The sequence below is a fragment of the Alosa pseudoharengus genome, unplaced genomic scaffold, assembly GCF_046254945.1.
Source record: "Alosa pseudoharengus isolate Yale_2024_CS ecotype anadromous, Long Island Sound unplaced genomic scaffold, YU_APseudo_1.1 YU_APseudo_1.1_scf_7, whole genome shotgun sequence".
NCBI lineage: Eukaryota > Metazoa > Chordata > Actinopteri > Clupeiformes > Clupeidae > Alosa > Alosa pseudoharengus.
The window spans coordinates 37,750,485-37,770,716 of NW_027468859.1; the positions used below are offsets into that span (position 1 = coordinate 37,750,485).

The window sequence follows — 20,232 nt, forward strand, 5'->3', positions numbered from 1 at the left end:
AAAGTAGGCTACCAAATGCATAGTCAATGCATAGGTCTACATCTTCCCATATTCATGTAAGTTTCACCCCACCCCCCACATATCACACACACACACACACACACACACACACACACAGTCCTCCTCCTACACAGAGTCTCCTCCTCCTCCTGACTGTGGTTTCCATGGCACTCCATCTCTCAGTGTGAAAACACACACTCCAGCACCACCCACTCACACGCTCATCACTCAAACCTAACATACAGAATGCATGACACAGATTTGCATTTCTCAAAAGTGAAAATAATATCTTACTGCGTTGTATTGCTAATTACCACAATGGATCCTGTGTGGGGAGAGGCCTGTATAAGATAGCATATAACATAGCATATATAAAATCTCAATTTATGTATAATTATAACCATTCATTACAAAAAGTAGGCTACCAAATGCATAGTCAATGCATAGGCCTACATCTTCCCATGTTCATGTATCACATATCAAATTTGCTCTGTGTTGATATACAATGATGTGCGGGAGAGCAAAAATAAATAAACACATGAGTTTTGGGTCTTTCAACTGGGGTCTAAAGGCGTTCAACATGCACTTCGTTTTTTAAGCGTTTCTTATGCGTTATGGTTTGTACAGTATATTATATATTTGTTTATTTTCATTAGGCTATTAATTGAATTGACATTGTTGTTCATTATTGCCATTTTCCTTAAACCTTAATGTAGTCTTACCAACTTTTTTAATTGTTTACTGTTAAATTTAACTATGGTAGGCCTATTGTTATTTGCATGTTGCTTTGGACAAAAGCCTCTGCCAAATCCCATAACCATAATCCTAACCATAACCATGTATAACACTGTATGGGACGTTCCTCCGCTCCAAGTTACAAAAGTTAAATCTGCTTTCACCATTTTGTTCTTACTTAGTCTATTTTAGCCATGTCAAATCAAATGTGGTGTGTGTAGGTAGGCCCTAGGCATAGCCTTGGCTACTTACTCTACAGTGCAGGTGTTGACTAGGTTTTTTTTACAGGATTTGCTAAACTGATGTTGAATGTGAAATAAAGGCGAATCACTGATACAGTATACTTAGCCTACCTTCCATGCATCAATTGCTTACAGAAAAACACCCCTGGCTTGCGAGTGATGGAGGTTGTTGGCTGAGATCTATCCAACTTCACGGTCTAACACGCCCTCTGCTGGACGTACGCTACGCATCGCTGCAGGTGATGGCTATACGATTTTAAAATGTAGACAAGAAAATAGACGCATTTGACTGAATTCAAAAGTTAATAATCATGATGATTATTCGTCTCGATTATCACAAGCTGTCGCTGAGCATCCGAGGCCCGACGTTTGACAATGATCCCAAAGTTCTAGGTTCATGTTTCACGTCGGATTCACATTATTGCAACACACCGGAAAAAAACACTGTTGACATCCCCACGTGAAAAGTGAAAACTGTTCACTTGAGGTATCGAGGCAGTAGTAAAGTTAGCCTTTATAATATTGGCAACATGGACGACGAATTAACAGTAAGTCACAGAACAAAGCAATCATAATTTTTATCTTTACGAAATTATGCACTGAGCCACCAATAACCATGCTTAGTGTATGGGTTAACTTAGTTAGCCTAAGCTAGTAAGCCTTAGGTAGCCTACCATGAGAAACCATACCTGTAGTGGAATTTCACTTAATTATATATTCATCCATTCTATAACTTTCATGTAACGGTAGCTCTTGATTTCCTTTAGGCGGGTTACAGCGTGCCATGTGAACGATGCTCCGCGGTGAACTGGGGTGTGTCTGATACTGGGCAGTTTTACTGCAAGTCCTGCCACAATATAATCGAGGTGAGTGTGGATTGACTTCACATCTTAAATTGTATGAAAAAATCAGGGCAAAAGCACCTAACAAATGCGTTAAATTGCATGTCTGTTTTCCGTAGAGAGTGCGAGACGTTGAAGAAACCGAGGTGTTATCCACCAGCAGTCGTGTTACTACCCTCTCGCGAAAGTCATTCAAAAAGAATGAAAAAGGTTTGTGTTCTTAAGTGGCTGGCCAGTGGCCACACCTGACGATACACATGGTTCATATCACCTTTTGAAACTCTATGTTTACTAGCCCAGTGTGTCTGTTGAGCTTATCATATACTAATCAAAGACTATCTTTTTTGCCTGTCTGCCTGCAGTGCTCGGGAAAGAATGGATGATCATTGAGGGCTTTCAATTTGTCCTCATGCACCAAGCTGATGCTTTGCTAGTTTTAGGAGTCTGTCCACAGTTTAAGGTTTGTGTGCCAAAATAAGACACAAGTAAATTATACAAAAACTGTCTAGTATACTGATGAAGTAAATTGCTACTATTATTGTCTTAAAATATTGAAAAGACATGAGTAATGAGCTGAATGGCATGGTTTTTTTTTGTTTGTTATTTTTATTCTTTTTTTTCTTCAAGAATGATGTTTTGTGCCATTTCTGGCGCAGATATCTTCAGAAAACCAAGCAAGCATATACAGAGAACCCAATTTCTCTAGGGAGAATATCTGCAGTAAGTAAAATTAGTTTTATGTATGAAAATAAGAGATGGTATTTGCATTGCCATTGGCACATATTAAATGGTGTTGTTAAGAAGTGACCAACTAAAGTTGGTTTTGTTTTAGCACAAAGAACAGTCTTCAATTAATTTATGTCTTCAACTCTCACCACTGGCATTGTTGTTGACAGAAATATTCTAATCTCATTTTATGTGAATGATTTATGATTTAGACAATAGCGTCCAAGAACAATCCCATAACAATACTGCACTGCATGACATGTTAGTAAAATTTGTGACCCAGTATTCCTTGTGCTTCCAGGAACCATGTCAGAATGTGGACTCAGACTCCGCTGTCGAGTCGGAGGCCCTGAGTGACGTCTCTCTGCACAGTGGGCCAAGTGTGAGCCAGGGGAGTGACCTGAGCTTGGGAGCGAGTGCTGGTACGACACAACACAACCAGGCTGTCCGGTTTTGGTCCTGGGGACCAGGACACCAACACTTATTTACCTTTACCTTTATTCATTTAGCAGACGCTTCTGTCCAAAGCGACTTATATACGTCATTTATATATACTCAGTGTTAAGTGCCGTGCTCAAGGGCACAACGGTGGAAGGTAGGAGTTGAACCCACAACTTTACAGGCTACTGCATGGGGGCAGCTGTGGCCTACTGGTTAGCGCTTCGGACTTGTTACTGGAGGATTGCCGGTTCGAACCCCGACCAGTAGGCACGGCTGAAGTGCCCTTGAGCAAGGCACCTAACCCCTCACTGCTCCCCGAGCGCCGTTGTTGTTGCAGGCAGCTCACTGCGCCGGGATTAGTGTGTGCTTCACCTCACTGTGTGTTCACTGTGTGCTGATTGTGTTTCACTAATTCACGGATTGGGATAAATGCAGAGACCAAATTTCCCTCATGGGATCAAAAGAGTATATATACTTATACTTATGCTAGCCCAGCTCCTTAACCACTACGCTACCACCGCCCACAGTTATTGCCCCCTGTGCATTCATTTAAAAAAAAAAAAAAAGATTTTTTTACCTTTTTATTGTAACTTAACCAGTCACAACTGCATCAGTGGTGCAAATAAACATAGATTGACTCACAGACTCTTTTACCCTTAAACAACGTAAGCAGGAATGTGTACCATGTGCCCAAGGCACTAATTAGTGCCTCTGTGTGCATAGCTCTGGTCCTTTAACTTTACACTCTCTCCACCTGAAGTAACATATGAACAGTGAACGATTATGATAACTCTGACATGGTTATCCTTTTGTTGAATACAACTCCTATCTATATAATATACAATTTCAGTGATTTAACCATTATGTGAAACTGTTAAAGAAAAGAACTCACCTGTTACTGCCTTCCATAGCCCCCAGTAGACATGTCAAGATTCCAGAAGTACCAACCTCCAGCTTGTACAGTTGCTTGTCCATATTCTTACATTTTACATTACATGTATTCATTGAGCAGACTTTATAGATTTTTATCTCTGATAAGGCCAGGGACAGATCTCCTCATCACTAACCCATTGAGCTATGTCCTCTGTCTTTGTTGCTAGCATACTCTTCTGAAAATCGGGGTTTATAAAAAAAGACTGGTGTGGTTTTCTGTCCTTTTTGTCATCCTGTGAAGGCCACTCTAGTGATGATGAGGCCTCGACATCATTATGGTGCGGCTCGGCGGATGCCACTGGCTACCTCAACCGTCGCAACCAGAGGAGCCACCACCTGATGAGCATGCCCAGGACGCTGGCACTGTGCCACCTGGCACTGCTGTGGGTGCGAGAGGCCGTAACGCTGGCCGACCTGCTGAGGTAAGCGTACAGAGAGGAGAGAAAATGCGTGCGTGTGTGTGTGTGTGTGTTTGTGTTTGTTTGTATGTGTATGTGTGTCTGCTTATTTGTCACTGTTTATAGATGGGTATCAGATTCCTTGAATTGACTTTGTGTGTGTGTGTGTGTGTGTGTGTGTGTGTGTGTGTGTGTGTGTGTGTGTTTACTCATTTCTTAATGCAGATTTGTGTCTGAAAAACATATTCCATACCTTAATATCCATGAGGTGTTTCCTGAAGAGATTAAGCTGTTTGGCAAAGATGCTAGCATCTTCAGAGTGGAGGTAAGACATATCTGTTAGAACTGTTACTGTGTCTGTATCCGTTGTACTCACAGGATTTGAAATAGCCTGTCTGAAACTTAGGAAACAATATTTTTATTTTTTTTCTGTGACCATGATCTGCTTTTCTTTTGTGAAGCATTTTCCCAAATTCCATTGTGAAAAATCACTCCAAACGCCTAGAAGCCCTCTATAAAACTGAGATGTTACCAGCCTTTCCCCAACTTACCTGCCTTGCACCACCTTACAAATGATTCAGATGGACATTTAACACTCACCAAAGTAGCAAAGCATAAATAGTATCATGTGCGCTTATGATTATTGCTGTAGGTACTTTATTTGTGATTATGTAATGTAAAATAGAAGACATTTCACATGGGTCCTCAGTTTCTCAGACATGTTTCAGTGAAGCAGCAACTCCACATATAATTTAGTAAACATAAAAAAAAGATGGTGTTCCAGTTCCAGGTGTACCTCCTCTTCCTGTCCTCTTCACCTGCCTATGAGCACGTCTGATCTCGTGCTGTCACTCAGACCCACTGACTCCAGTATGGAGGGCTGATCCCTCTGCAGCTCAGTATTCAAATTCCTGTTGTGGAAAATCCTGTTTTTTTATTATGCAAAGCTTTTCCTGCAGCTCTTCATGCAGACATTCCAGTCATTCCAATTCTTGGAAAGATCCACTGGAAAGCACAGATTGAATTGTAAACTCAAATAATTGTTTGTTTGCAGTCTGTATGGTTCATTATGATCTAGTGCGCTAAGAGTCTGAATAAAGTCCTGCCTCTGTGTCCCACACACACGGCATGTGACAAGAATTGCGTCATTAACGCGGCGGCATGCGAGGGGTGTCGTGGGCCTCCCAACATGTGACCATGCGTAAATGTGCGCGGAGGAATATGCCACTTCCTTTAAGAAATAAGACTAATAAGAAGCAGTGTAGCATATCATCACTAGTGGAATCCCTGCCATTGGCCAAAATTCAACTATGTTAATGCTAAGATGTTAAGATGTATACAGATGCCCATTATTGTGTATGTGTGTGTTTGCGCGCGTGTGTGTGAGTTCCTGCTCTGCACCCTCGTCTCCTCTGTAGTCCATCCCGTCCTATCAGCGAGTGCAGAAGGAGGCGCAGCTCCTGGCCCGAGTGATGGAGCTCCCTGCCTTCCCCTCCATCAGTGCCCAGTGCCTGCTGCACCCTGGCCTCCTCAGCCTCCGCTACCTCACAGAGGCCAACCTCCCCGGTGGGTACCCAGGGGACCCCTCTCCGCTGGATGTTTCTTGTATGTGCACTCTATTGAGTGTCCGACTGTCCGTGTGGCAAATGTTCTTTGTGTCTTGTTTTTTTCTGTGATTATTATCCGTGTCCTAATTTTTTTATTTCTTGGTTGAGGTACTTTCTTTTTCTTTCATCTTTGTCCCCTGTGCTCTCGCTTTAGTTTGATCTTTTCTATCCATATTGGTATTCTGTTCATGACTAGTTTGTCTATCTCCTGTGTAGATGAGTTGCACCACTGGGTGTGTGAGGTGATGCATCGATCGGGCCTAGCTAAGGTGGGGGCTTTAACATTTGACCACGCGAGCACGGCTCAGAGGAAATCGCCCATCAGCTACGAACTCCTAGCCTGCGCCCTCATCATTGTCTCCATGAAGCTGCTCTTCAGGCTCAACGATAACAAGGAGTGGTAAGCAAGGCATATGGGCAGAGAGATTATTATGACCGGCGTGCAGCGAAGCGGCGGTCATATAGGTTTAGTCAGATTTTGTTTTTTTTTTATTTTTTTTATTTTATTTTTTTCTTTTTTTTTCGCATGTCCAAATTTCCGTCAAGGATTCCCGGGACACTGTAAGACCGGGGTACACGAAACTTGGTGGGCATGTAACCCCACATGGATAGCATGGAACCTCCTTTTTTCGTTTTGATCTGTAGCCCCCCCGCTGGACTGGACCCCCCGAAAGGAGGGTAGGGCAGACACAGTTTTCTGTGAATATCTCGAGAACCGTAGGGTTTAGGAGGACCATTTTTTTTGTATGTTGATCTCAAAGGGCCATGTCAACCCATTCCATAACTACTCATTTCATGTATAGCGCCACCTAGTTAAACACAAAAAAGTAAAAATGAGGTGTTGTAATCGCAGGTATCTGTGACCTAACATAGTCAAAACTGCACGAAATTGTAAGTGTAGGATCATTATGACACCCTCTGAATGCACGCCAAGTTTCGTGGAATTCCTTTCATGGGGGGCCACACAATAAATTAATTTATGTTACTATACACCAACTGGCCTGTAGGTGGCCGGAGACAGTTTTCTGTGAATATCTCGAGAACCGTAGGGCCTAGGAGGTCCACCTTTTTTTTGTGTTGGTCTTAAGGGGGCATGTTAACTTATCCCATTACCACTTATTTCATGTATAGCGCCACCTAGTTAAAAATTAAAAAGCAAAACATTAGGTGTTTTCATCACAATATCTCTGGCTGACATGGTCAAAACTGCACAAAATTGAAAGTGTAGCATCATTATGACACCCTCCGAATGCATGGCAAGTTTCGTGGACTTTCGTTCAAATTTATGTGTACATTTAGTGACCGTACACCAACAAGGATTCCCGGGACACTGAAAGACCGGGGTACACGAAACTTGGCGGGCATGTAACCCCACATGGATAGCATGGAACCATCGCTTTTCGTTTTGATCTGTAGCCCCCCCGCTCGACTGGACCTCCCGAAAGGAGGGTAGGGCAGACACAGTTTTCTGTGAATATCTTGAGAACCGTAGGGCCTAGGATGACCAATTTTTTGCGTATGTTTGCCTCCAGGGGTCATGTAAACCCATTCCATATGCACACATGTGCATAAACAGATACACACGCACACACATACATTCACAGTAATCCTACGTATGACACATACTCACACAGTAGACATATATACGCATGCATGCACATGCACACACACAGGCACATAAACAGGCAAACACACATGCAAGCACACACACCCACCCACACACCCACACACACATAAACATAAACATGTACACGCACACATGCACACAATTCAAGAATTTCTCAGAATTATGAACAGGCAAGATGGGGATGGGATTGTATAAAATGTATATTACATGTGAAATCTATGAACTAATCATGTTTTGGTACTTGTTGTCTAGCAGATACCAGTGAGAATTGAGTGTGCATAATGCAATTCAGTGAGACAGTTAGAATCATATATGCCTTTCAGCGTGACTTATTTTTGTGGAAAACATGTGCTGGACTGGGCTCATATTTTGTACCGCTCTGCGGTACATCTAGTTTTTTGACCTCATTGTATGCAATTAGAAATAGAACAGGTTATAGTATGATCATGCAGACTGGCGAAGATGCACTGACAGCGTTTATAATTGGCTTCAATAACAGAAATAAAAAGTAAAGAAACATCAGTTTCTTGCCAGTTAAAATGCGCTTCCACATTCACATTAAGTGAAGATTATTTTTTGTTTGATTTTTTTCTTTATTCTTGTAACAAGAGAGTCCTTTTTTAGAAAATGAATTAAACATGAATTAAACTTTGTTTTCAGGAAATTGTCTGAAAAAGCTGATCATCATAATTTTGCTGACATTCCAGGTTCAGGTATTTGGAGAGTGGCAAAAGCTATTTCAGTCCTTTTCAGTCACTAATACCTGATATATGTCAAAATTCTATCTCAATGCCAATGTGATGTTCTTAGACATTTTTTCTTCCCTCCCCTGGGGAGCGCAGGGCTTTTTAGCTTGGCGTGGTGGTATGAGACAGTGCTGAAAGCCTTCGAGAAAGCTAAAAAGAGAGAAGAGCAGCAAACGGCAAGGTAATAAGGGGGTAAAAAAACTCAGTAATTTCACAGTCCTCATAATCTCCTCATAATTTCCCCACTTGTCTGTAAAGGAATGATCGATCGGCTCAAACTGCTGATGTGATCTGTACCAGCTGAAGTCTGTTTTCTGTTCATTCTGTTTGTTTTGGTCATGTAGTCAGATGTGGAAGTCTTCCAAAGCCATGGTTTTCCGCAAGAAAGACAAAACTGTGAATCTGAAGAGAAGACGTAAGTGGTGTTTAGTCAAGAGCGATACTGTTAATCATCTCAATGACTTGGTGTATCTTCTCCTATTAAAGGTGCAGTCAGGGATTTTGCAAGAGGTTGCGTTTGTTTGTGTTTATGTTTACATTCATTAGCAGATGCTTTTGTGCAAAAAAAAACATGCATTATATTTTAACCAGGTACCAAACAAAATACACCAGAGAGGTAGCTCACCCCTACCTTCAGCATTCCCAGAGAAACTCCAGGCAGGGTTTTGTTTTTGTTAGGGGGCAGGCTGCCCCCATTTTGTTTCTAGTTCTCGGAGCCTGGACTGCCTACAGGGACCAGTCGTGAGAATATGAATCCTGAATGTGACAAATATGGCAAGCCATTTTAACATTTACCCGCTAGACTGGATATGTATTGCAGATATCTGTAATTCAGTTTTGCCTAGTCAAAACGAACATTTTAGATATCCGCAATTAAATTCTTCCTATCCATAATTGTCATTTGAGATATCCACAAAGACATTCTTCCTAGGACAAATGACGCCACATTTGCCATTGGGGCTATGGGGTTTATCATTACGGATATCTACAATTCAGTTGCAGATATCCACTATGTGAATTACGGATACCTGCAATTGAATTGTAGATATCTGTAATTCCAGTTAGAGATATCTACAATTTGATTCTGACTAGTCATAACTCTAGTTGAAGATATCTTTAATTCACCTCAATTGAAGATATCTACATGTTCCTTTTCAGATATCTTGAATTAAGTTTTGACTAGGCGAAATGACATTGTAGATATCTGTAAATGGAATTATGACTAGTGAAAATGACGTTGTAGATATCTCAAACTGGAGTTAGGGATAGTCATAATTTGATTGTAGATATATATTATCAAGTTATAGATATCTTGAATGAGTTTTGATTAGAGATATCTGAAATTGGAGATATTTATAACTTTCATTCTGCCTAGTCAAAATGTAATTATAGATATCTTGAATTAGAGTTTTGACTAGGTGAAATAGATAAGATATCTGTATTGCTATGCAAATTAGACCCGCATCCCAAGGCGAGAGCAGAGCGTGTTGTTGTTCAAATCATCAAATCACATAGCACCTGTTAACTGTTAACTTTGTAATTAGCACTAATTAGCACAATGTCAGAGCAGCCAGAGGGCGAAGGAGTTTTTAATCATCATTTTAAGATACAGCCTATGCAAGACAGGAGGATTTTTTCTATTACAGCCAACACCATTATGAATGGAGTTTCCTGTAGCCTACTATAGATGGTGCTGGTGCATTTTGTAGCCTAGGCCTACTAATTTATGTAGGCTACAAAACCGAGATCAAGCCAGTTGATAACGTGAGAGTCTAATAAACCACACGGTGTCCCTGAGTTTTAGTTATTTTAGATGTCAACAAGACATTACAGACATGACTGCTTCTTCGACTATGTTGGGGAGGGGAAATTAGCCTACGGACAGAGAATGTCTAATAAGTAGACAGGCTCTGCTACGGATCTAAAGAGCAACGTCTTGCACAATAATTTGCACTAGTCATAATGACGTTTGAGATATCTTCACCTTACATTCTGCCTAGTCAAAACTGAATTAAAGATATCTGCAATTGTCATTTAAGATGTGTGACGAGTTGAATGTTGTTTTCAATGACTTGATGACAGATATCTGTAATTCAGTTTTGCCTAGTCAAAACTAAATTACAGATATCTCTATCTGACGTTTCGACTAGTCACAATTACGTTACAGATATCTTGAATGACAATTCCAACTATCCAAAATGTAATTGCGACTAGTCAGAAAGACGTTGTTGATATCTACAATGTTAATTTCGGATAGTCAAACTTAGCGGGTAAATGTTAAAATGGCTTGCCATAGACAAAAGATTGTATGGGCTTCAAATCGCGTAAAATCCCTGACTGCGCCTTTAAGGCTAGTTTTCAATTAATGGGTTTATTCAGTAGCTTGGTCTATTCTAAGTGTATTACAGAGCAGCTAAGCCATAATTACTTCTAGTATCTATGGCACCTGGGACTTAAATCTTTAGGGGCCGTTTATACGAGAACGATTGCGAAGGCGCAAAAATCTGAAGAGTGTAGAGTTTTGAAGACGACCCGGGTTGTGTCTCCGTCTAAACGGCTAAACCAAAGATCCTTGATTACCTCTCTGGCTAAACTGTCAAATTAGAATGTCTGCGCGTCACACCACCACCCAGCGGTCTGGAATGCATATCCAATCGAATATCACATACTCTTGTGTCTTCATATAAACAAAGATTTCCCCCTGAGAATGCTCGTCTAAACGCGAATAAAAAAATGAAGATGAGACGCCACTTCTGCGTCTTCTCTTTTCATCGTCACCGTATAAACGTAGCCTTAGTCTGTCATTGCAATTGTCCTGTCTTGCAAGCTGGATAACATCTCCTCTTCTTTTCCCTACTACACTTCCAGGGGTGGTAGAACATCTGCAGAAGAGCTTCCAGAAGCTTTCAGGACCCTCCCCAGATACGCTACACTCCAAACCCTCCAGTTTCATCTTCCGTTGGGGGGAAGGGGAGGACTCTGATGGCCCGAGCTTCCATCAGACCAAACTGCACCATGTCATGAAGAAGGAGAGGGAAGCCCATACCACTGCCAATGAGAAATACTGGCATCCATTTCTGGCAAGCCGTGGTAAAAAGTAAGACCACAGTGTTGCACTGTGAGCATATTCTATAGAGTTTTATAATGTTTTCATATTGTCATGTCATTGTGTGTCAACCTCTTTGGCATAAACACTTAAAGGTAGAATTAAGGGGGTGAGTTTGGTCTGTACAGGTGCCATTCTCACTTCACCCCAAATCAGGGTTGCAAATAATCCACTTACTAAAGACTTTATAAACATATTTTATAAACATATATATTCAATATAATATATATAAACATATATTACATTATATTAAATATATTATATCATTTATAAACATATTAATAAAAACATATTCCACCGGGGCATCCATAAACATTATAAAAACTATGAAAGGTATCCTGACCTGAAACCATTTCAGAAAGTTGATTGTTCAACCCTTGACAACCCTTTTACCCCATACCAGTATTAAACTCTAATGGTACCATATGGGAATGAGACCTTAAAACATTTACGTGTGCATTTATTTATTTAGTTTATTTTGCTTTTACCTAAAGCAACTTACAGAAAGATAACACAATTCAAACTACAGCACATAAGAGACCTTAGCTAGGAATTGCTACTGCATCAGTCAATACTATTACTAGAGGGGAAGAGTGCAGACATTGTAAGTATTAATCAAAGTGTGGTAGGAAGTAAAAATGGTAGAAAGAGGAGGTAGGAGACGGAAGTGCATGGTTAGTGCATGTTAGGTTGTTTGCTAGAAGTGTTAGGAGGAGGTAGTCGTTTACGTCTGAACAGCAATTGACTTCACTCTGTTCTGTGCCTTATCCTCATGCACTACATCTCTCCCAGGCCATGCAAGAGCCATTATGCTGAGGTGGAGCCCACACTGCCCAGGATGTACGTATGGCTGCTGGAGCTGTTCTCCTTCCTGCTGCGGGTGACGCCGGCCTGCATGCACCAGGAGGTCCTCAGGGTGGAGCAACAGTTTATGAAGTGCCGGCGGTTTAAGCGAAAAAAGAAAACGACGGTGGAGAAATAAATGTGACAAAAGACAAGGGAAAGAAGAGAAAGGTGCCATAGCTGACATGGGGGGAAATGTGCACTTGTGCAGGGACTGGACACCCTTTCTGTGTCAACTTCTGTCAACTTCATAGGCTGTTTTTCAAGATTTTGGGTGATGTTCATCTGTTGACATGGTCATTCAGGCTTAAAATGTTTTAGATAATTGGCAAGTAGACTATGTATGTGAATACTAATGTAGCCTACCTCCACCATATGTTCACTCCATTATAAATAAACAACAGTATTCATATGAGATGGCTGTTAATGTCACATCGAAATACTCTTGTAATTTTCGCCTAAAGGTCCCTCCTGGTGCCTCTCCTCTTTAATTGGTTTTGGGTTGCTCGAAGCTGAAACTGGTGTTAACGCCCTTTCACAACAGTACCGGCGGTAGCCAGTGGCTGCAGTAAACCATGTTTGTTCCTACGATTTGCTCTCGGACCTTACAAATTGGCCCATCTTAGTTGGCTGACGGTTTTATCGGATTGATTAGAGAATGTACATACTATTAAATAATAAAAAAATAACGACAGAAAAAAATGCAATTTGGCCTGAAGCCCCTCCACTCTGTCTGCGTGTATGTGTGTAGAGAGCAGAGATAACGATGCTGAGTCTTAAGATTCTTCCCCACCCCCATCACCTTGGCGCGATTTCGACTACCAGACAGCGCTCTCGATTTGCATGGAAATTACTCCGAAACCCCGCCCACATATATCTAGCCATGCCTTGAATCACAGGTAAAGGTAACCTCTCCACTCAAAAGTTGTTGAAGGTTAAAAAGCCACCTCAACCCGTTTTGGAGGAACAGTATTTACTGTAGCGCCTGCCCGCATCCAAAATTTGATTCACGTTTGGTGTTCTCTATTTGTGAGGACTGGTTGGATTTACAGCGCGAACGAGAAAGTCCGGTTCCGACAGAAGATGACACAGGAGCATGGCAAGTAAGTTTAGTTTAGGTCACTGACGTGTGACAAGCCTCACGTGATGATATGTGCCTTATGATAGACTTTATAGGATTTTATGTAGGTGACCCAATGGATTTTGACTAGCCTATGTTGATGCAAATGCAAAATGTAGGCCTATATAACTAAAGTGGTGATACAATGGTTGTAGTTGTTATAAATCCGATATGCTATTCTTTTGGCATAGAAGCGTTTTAATTGTTTACAAAACAGATGTTTTGTATGTAGTAGTCGTTGCCGCATATATAGCCTACAAAATATACAGTAGGCCTATAGCCGCATTTGGTCAAATATCTCCCAAGGGTAAAAGCAGGCTAATTAACTTAGACAACTGTCACCACACTGTTTAAATAAAGTTTTGCCTTAAATATCAATCGATGATCTTTGGAGGTAAGAGTTGCTTAAAAGTTAAAATATTTCATAGGAGGCAAACAGCATGCTTTGTCTTAGAAGAAATAATGTATCTACAGTCAAAGGAGAAAATCAACCGGGAAACCATTACTTATCCTCAGACAGACAGTTTCTAGAATAAAACAGTTGGCCTAGCTCATCTTGAGTCATCCTCCAGACCTGTAACTCCGGTTTAGCAGGACCTGCATCCTGCCAAGTGACAAGACACTCATCTCTACATAGTATAGGCCTACATCACGTTGTAGTAAAACTTCCCCGTAGTTCAGCAGTTAGGTCTTCACTAAAGAGCGTTGATGCCAAAATGCTCACAATAGGCAAATAACTTCTTGACATCTTTTATTGCAGTTCTTTAGAGTGTCTTTTTGAAGACAAATATGCATCTGTTGTGTAAATAGCTGTGTGTTTAGATGCAGGCATTGGCCTGGGGGTCAGGCTGGTGTTTAACGTGTAAGCAAGGTGCGTAGGGGCTTGTGTCTGAGTCCCACACAGCAACCTTCCGCATCCCAGCAGCAGCAGCACAAGAAGGGCAACAGGAAGAGTATGGGAACATGTTAATGAAATGCCTGTGAATGGCTGAAATGGTGAAATGGCTTCCTGAATTACTTCAGGAAAAACCTTCTGCTATAACTACATTCAGTTTCATGACCACACAGTTCGGCACTGTAGACTGAATGTTATTCTCTTGCTGTAAGTTGCTTTGGATAAAAGCTTCAGCCAAGTGAATCAATCAATGTCAGTATTGTTTTTTATGGCCCACCCACACTCTGCATGTGCCCTGTCCCCAGAGAGAGGACAGTGCTGGTGCTCCACGGGGAGTCCCTGGCCTGCGTTGCCCAGCGTCAGCCGGGGTTGGCGGACGAGGACGAGGCCTGGAGGTCCTTCCTGGAGAATCCCTTAACTGCCGCGTCCAAAGCCATGATGAGCATCAATGGGGATGAAGACAGTGCAGCTGCCCTCAGCCTTCTCTACGACTACTACAAGGTAAGGGCAGATCTGTGATGCTACACTAGTGGTTGCTTTCTGATAGGCTTGGATGTTGTGTAAGTCAGATAATGGGGAGAGATCAAAGGCCTTGCTTACAAAGATGTAAAAATAAACACACACAAACACCATTTAGTCGTCATTGAAATAGACATACTCTTGTGTAGCTTTACACACATCTGATCAGTGCATTCCTTGTTTAGATTGTTCAGATTAAAACTGAGAACTAAGGTTTCAATCAATCATGCCATCACATATCTGTTCCCCAGGTGCCAAAGGATAAGATCTCCAAAGCTGTCAAAACTGAAGCAGGTGGCGCTAGCAATCTAACGTAAGGCCTGTTTCAGTTACTCTGCCTGATTTATCGCCCTTTCCGACATGAAGTAGTCTTCTTCAGTCACAGAAACACTTGTTAACTGGTTGACAGGTTAAAAGTAAATGTGAGATGAAACTGCCCATTTGAATGTGCCACTCTTCCTCCTCCAGAGATCTGGTATCATTTCCAAAGCCCACCCAGTCCATGGCTACCCTCAAGACTGTGCCCCTCGGCGGCCTCCCCCACCTCAGCCCTCTCGGCTGGGAGAAAGGCTCGGCCTTCCACCCCTTCGACTCCCCACATGGGATCCCGTCCACGTACATGCTGAGCCAAGAGGGGGCGTCCCAGTCTCTGCCTGTGGGGGACCCTGCTGCCCAGGGCTCCCGGTCAGAGGCCGTGGCGTTCAGCCCCAGCTACAGTCCCCTTGGCCTCCGAGCGCAGGCCCAGACGCCAGACTCCACATACACAGAGGGACTCGCAGGGGAGGTATGGAACTTCATCATGTCCCCCATTCTCCCATCTATGACCATATTGTTTATTTCCCCTACACTACTAAGATTTGTGTTTAGAGTTTAGAGACAAACTCATCCCTGTCTTCACTTTGTACATTACAGTGTCCATATCGTTCATACGTCAACATGATTAGATTGTTTTATATACATATATATTTTCTTTTGTTTTTTTTTTTATGGTGAAGTTCTCTTATTTTATATATATTTATGGTGAAGTTTCTTAATGCCCTGTAGGCTTTTGTTCTCTGTCTCACTAGTGAAACTGCCCCCTCACTGCGTTTACATAATGAAACTCTCTTTGTTTTGATCTCTTTGACATGCATCTCAGAGCCAGGCTGCCTATCATTCTGAGGATCTGCACTCACACGTCTCCTCCGTCTGTCCTGGGGGCTACTCTCACGTCAGCATGCTGGACAGGTAAAGGCCGCCAAGACCGACACCCAGTGCAGTTTCTCACCCTGCGTTCAAAACTCCCACCCATTCACTACTGAGTGCACCATAAAGTGAATATATGGAGGTTATCCCTATAAAATGAATATTACTGGTGGTTTATCCCCTAAAAAGTGAATATATGGTGGTTATAAATTGACTCATTCTCTATATTGTGCACTATATAGGGCCTATATAGTGCACGACGTAGAGAATGAGTTGATTTTCCGAACACAACGTCCGACTCTGGCCTACAAACGATGTGCGCCACCATCACTCCATAGAAGCAGGCGAGGTGTTAAAACTGTGAACCCTGAAACATTTCCTCTTTCCCAGTCACCAGTTCGAGTACACACTGGAGGCCCCTCGCTCCACGTCACAGAAGACCAGCAGTGGTGTGATGAGCTACATCAACAAGGGCCACTTCTACCCCATCAGCCTCCGCTGTCAGAGCAAGGGCAAGAGCGGGCCCCAGCCCAACACCATTGTGCGGGTGAGTAGTGCACTTAACCACCCACTTATACCACCTCATTCAGTTAGAGAAGTCTAGCCATTTGAGCAAGGATGGATTACAATGCTTAAAATGAGATAAGACGGCTCCTATGGCATATAGATCATATAAGAATCTTATGTCATTTCACCCTGCTGGCCAACTGTGTGAATATGCTCATCAACTAGCCATTGACTCATTTAAATGATCTGAGGGCTGCCTGCACTAGGATTTTTAAGAAATAGTCCTTTGATTGCAACACAGTAGATGAACTGTGATCTAAGTATGTGTGTGTGTGTGTGTGTGTGTGTGTGTTCTGTCTCAGAGTGTTGTGATGGTGGTGTTCCATGACAAGTGTGTGGAGGACCAGCTTAGGTCGTGGAAGTTCTGGCACAGCAGACAGCCCTCAGCGAAACAGCACTGCATTGACATCGGTGAGGAAGCCACGATTCCAAGATTATCACTTAATTTGAACCCATGCGATTAGATTATAGATCACTACTAATACTGCTTCACTTCATCTATCTGGTGTGACAAAAACCATAATCTGAATGCTCATACTAGATCTCGCACGGCTTGGTTTAGTCTTTCTTGGCTCTTCTCTGTTATGACTAACCCTCTCTGCTCTCTCTATGCCCCTAGCTGACTACAAGGAGAGTGTCAGCACTGTGGCCAATATTGAAGAGATTTCCTTCAATGCTATTTCCTTCACATGGAACACCAAGGATGAGCCAAAAGTGAGTTTGTGATCAGAGAGAAACTGAGCAATTGTGTTCACCATAGTTAAGAGCAATAAAGGAAGATAGCAGGTGTCTAGTAGGCATTCATCAGGAAAAAATAGACAGTAGCTGTAATTAAGACATTAAATGACCTATTTCTGTTATGTTTGATTTTCTAATATGCTATCAAAGTATGAGAGCAGTTACTGCTTGCTGCAGTAGCATACAATGACCAAAAGAGGGAGACATATACTTAGACATAGTATAACAGTCATACTTATCTGGTTAAAGAATCTTCTCCAGCTTCTTCATCTGTTCAATACTGTCAGCATTTCTAATCATATATTGTTCAGCGTGTCCTCAATTATAATATTGATTTGTGCACAAAATTCCATTGCCCAACATACATTTTCCGAGGGATGATGTGCAGAAATGTAGTTACACAGAATGACCAGTTGAGGGAGACTCACTTCAGAAGTTGAACTACTTTCAATAGTTGTTATTGTGTGGTAGAGTGGGGTCAATTCAGAGAATTTTACCTGTTGAACAGTGGGAATGCAGAACCTGAAGATTAAATAATTCAATGTGTACAGGGCAGTTTGATAAATTCATTTGAACTATTTGGAAAATAGAAATCCTTGACATTTGTTTTCTTCAATTGCTCTATCTAATTTTTGTCCCTTTTCTCTTCCTGTCTGTTTTGTTCTTTAACAGATCTATGTGTCCGTTAACTGCCTGAGCACAGACTTCTCCCCCCAGAAGGGAGTGAAGGGCCTCCCCCTCAACCTGCAGATTGATACCTACAGCTGCAGTAACCACGGCGACCAGCTCCCGCTGCACCGTGCCTACTGCCAGATTAAGGTGTTCTGCGACAAGGGGGCTGAGCGCAAGATCCGCGACGAGGAACGCAAGGTGCTGCGCCGCAAGGGCCGAGGCCAGGACAGCGCCAGCACAAAGACAGGTAGCTGTTTTACCCCATGACAACGCACAGTTACACTTTCATACATGTAGGTAGCTGTTTTACCCCAAGACAACGCACAGTTACACTTTCATACATGTATAGGTAGCTGTTTTACCCCAAGACAACGCACAGTTACACTGTAAATACATGTATAGGTAGCTGTTTTACCCCAAGACAACGCACAGTTACACTTTCATACATGTATAGGTAGCTGTTTTACCCCAAGACAACGCACAGTTACACTTTCATACATGTATAGGTAGCTGTTTTACCCCAAGACAACGCACAGTTACACTTTCATACATGTATAGGTAGCTGTTTTACCCCATGACAACGCACAGTTACACTTTCATACATGTATAGGTAGCTGTTTTACCCCAAGACAACGCACAGTTACACACGTAGTATATAGTATAGTTGCTGTTAGGGCAGGAGAGTACTAGCACAAAGACAGGTAGCTGTTTTACCCAAAGACAACACAACTATGCATGTGGACACATACACACATACTTAATCATGGCATATACGTGTGATGTGCAGGTAGCTGTTTTACTGAAGAAAATACACAAATACACATTCATTCACACATCCATCCATCATACACACATCCATCCATCCATTCATCCATCCATCCATCCATAAATATAGGCATTTTGGAACACAAACATTAAATGCATATATTAAATGCTTAGAGACAAATTGTTGTGTGGTCTAAATATCAGGCAGTAAGCAGGGTACACAAACTTATTTGTGTTTACACACACACTATTGCAGACATACTCAAACTCAGCTGCAGGTCAGTGGTCAGTGAAAACATCTGAAGAGCTTTGCAGCTGCGTTCCTGGTCTCTGACACTAATTGCCTCCTTCTCTCGTGTTGTCATCCAAAACAAACAACTACTCAGACACTGAGACGCGTTTAAACGTCTCGCAGTCCTGCTTTTCTAGCCAACGGCCGTTCTGTTTGATAACCCCCGTGCTTTGTTTTGTAGGTGGCAAAGGCACCTTGCAACTGAACCCTCTTGACATCACAGTGTTCAAACCCATGAGTGACATGGTGACGATGCCAGTGCTGTTCATCCCGGAGGCGCACTTTGCCGCCCATCAGCAACATGTGAGTTTTGTTTTTCAGATCTTGCGCAAGCACCTCAACGCGCTCCTGATCAGTGGCAGAAATGCGAGTGCCAAGCCAGTCCGTGTCAACACGATTGTCGGCAGGGTTTGCCAAGTTGCAGGCTGGTCCTGGTGTGAGATAGTTAGCCAGCGAGATGCACTGGCGTATGTGGGGAAAACGCTGATTGACACTGCTTGCAAACAAAAAGCCCTACAACCAAACACAGAAGAAGTAGTAGCAAACCTGCTGATATTCCTCATGATAACAACTGTAGACATATCTGTGGTGATTGAAATCAACATGAGTGTAGGATTGTAACCAGCGTATGGTTGAAAGCATTAAGGCAGCAGCTGCTTTGTGTAAATGCATTCACACTGGAGGAACAACAGACTCCTGGTAAGGGCTTCAGGTAAGCAAGGTGCCAAACCATGACGTCGTGTTCTCCCTCAGGGTCTTAACACTTCATTCTCTTTGTGTCGTTACAACAGGGAACTCCCGTGGAGGAGGGAGACGAAAGGTATGTTTGTTTTTTTCATTCTATTGTTCTGTCTCTTATCTCTGCCTTTCTCACTCTTCCCTCTCCTCCTCTCCTCTCCAGCTCTCCTCCTCTCCAGCTCTCCTCCTCTCCTCCTCTCCAGCTCTCCTCCTCTCCAGCTCTCCTCCTCTCCAGCTCTCCTTCTCTTCCCTCTCCTTCTCTCCTTCTCTTCCCTCTCCAGCTCTCCTCCTCTCCAGCTCTCCTCCTCTCCAGCTCTCCTTCTCTTCCCTCTCCAGCTCTCCTTCGCTTGGTGCAATTTACTTATTGAAATGGGAAATGATTACACAGCTCATTCAAGGGAGATTCAAGGGAGATTTCCTCTAACTTATAATACATCACACCGTTTCTGCTGCCCGGCACATTGATGATAATTTCTTTCCAGGCAAATGATTGAC

General features: G+C 42.4%; 2 protein-coding genes across 4 annotated transcripts in view; both read left to right on the forward strand.

Moving 5' to 3' along the window:
- Positions 1-1,428: 1,428 nt before the first annotated feature.
- taf1b (TATA box binding protein (Tbp)-associated factor, RNA polymerase I, B) lies at positions 1,429-12,658 on the forward strand. 2 transcript variants are annotated; one of them, XM_076271703.1, is made up of 15 exons: positions 1,429-1,525; positions 1,745-1,843; positions 1,939-2,029; positions 2,182-2,279; positions 2,447-2,539; positions 2,847-2,967; positions 4,161-4,341; positions 4,543-4,642; positions 5,736-5,922; positions 6,141-6,324; positions 8,212-8,264; positions 8,394-8,478; positions 8,642-8,712; positions 11,166-11,394; positions 12,196-12,658. In XM_076271703.1, exons 1-15 carry the CDS (start codon positions 1,508-1,510, stop codon positions 12,383-12,385), a joined length of 1,800 nt encoding a protein of 599 aa, XP_076127818.1. In that variant the 5' UTR covers positions 1,429-1,507; the 3' UTR covers positions 12,386-12,658. The 2 variants fall into 2 exon arrangements, with proteins under 2 accessions (XP_076127818.1, XP_076127819.1); XM_076271704.1 differs by having other exon boundaries at positions 5,736-5,883.
- Positions 12,659-12,745: 87 nt separating this feature from the next.
- The window catches only part of LOC143109099 (grainyhead-like protein 1 homolog), a 13,180-nt gene continuing 5,693 nt past the window's right edge, over positions 12,746-20,232 (forward strand). Inside the window, exons 1-11 of one of the 2 annotated variants that reach the window (XM_076271705.1) lie at positions 12,746-13,349; positions 14,567-14,762; positions 15,032-15,093; positions 15,249-15,564; positions 15,919-16,007; positions 16,356-16,512; positions 16,835-16,943; positions 17,152-17,246; positions 17,943-18,189; positions 19,181-19,302; positions 19,791-19,819. In XM_076271705.1, coding sequence (XP_076127820.1) covers positions 13,330-13,349; positions 14,567-14,762; positions 15,032-15,093; positions 15,249-15,564; positions 15,919-16,007; positions 16,356-16,512; positions 16,835-16,943; positions 17,152-17,246; positions 17,943-18,189; positions 19,181-19,302; positions 19,791-19,819 — 1,442 coding nt within the window. In that variant the 5' untranslated portion in view covers positions 12,746-13,329. Of the gene's footprint in view, positions 13,350-13,378; positions 14,469-14,566; positions 14,763-15,031; positions 15,094-15,248; positions 15,565-15,918; positions 16,008-16,355; positions 16,513-16,834; positions 16,944-17,151; positions 17,247-17,942; positions 18,190-19,180; positions 19,303-19,790; positions 19,820-20,232 lie in introns of those variants that run through there. The other variant, XM_076271706.1, reaches the window with a different exon arrangement.

Bases quoted from the DNA above. Each gene is read 5' to 3' on its own strand.
- taf1b (XM_076271703.1), top strand. The intron at 8,265-8,393 runs GTATTTGGAGAG...TGGGGAGCGCAG, and splicing joins TGCTGACATTCCAGGTTCAG to GGCTTTTTAGCTTGGCGTGG. The intron at 8,479-8,641 runs GTAATAAGGGGG...TTGGTCATGTAG, and splicing joins GAAGAGCAGCAAACGGCAAG to TCAGATGTGGAAGTCTTCCA.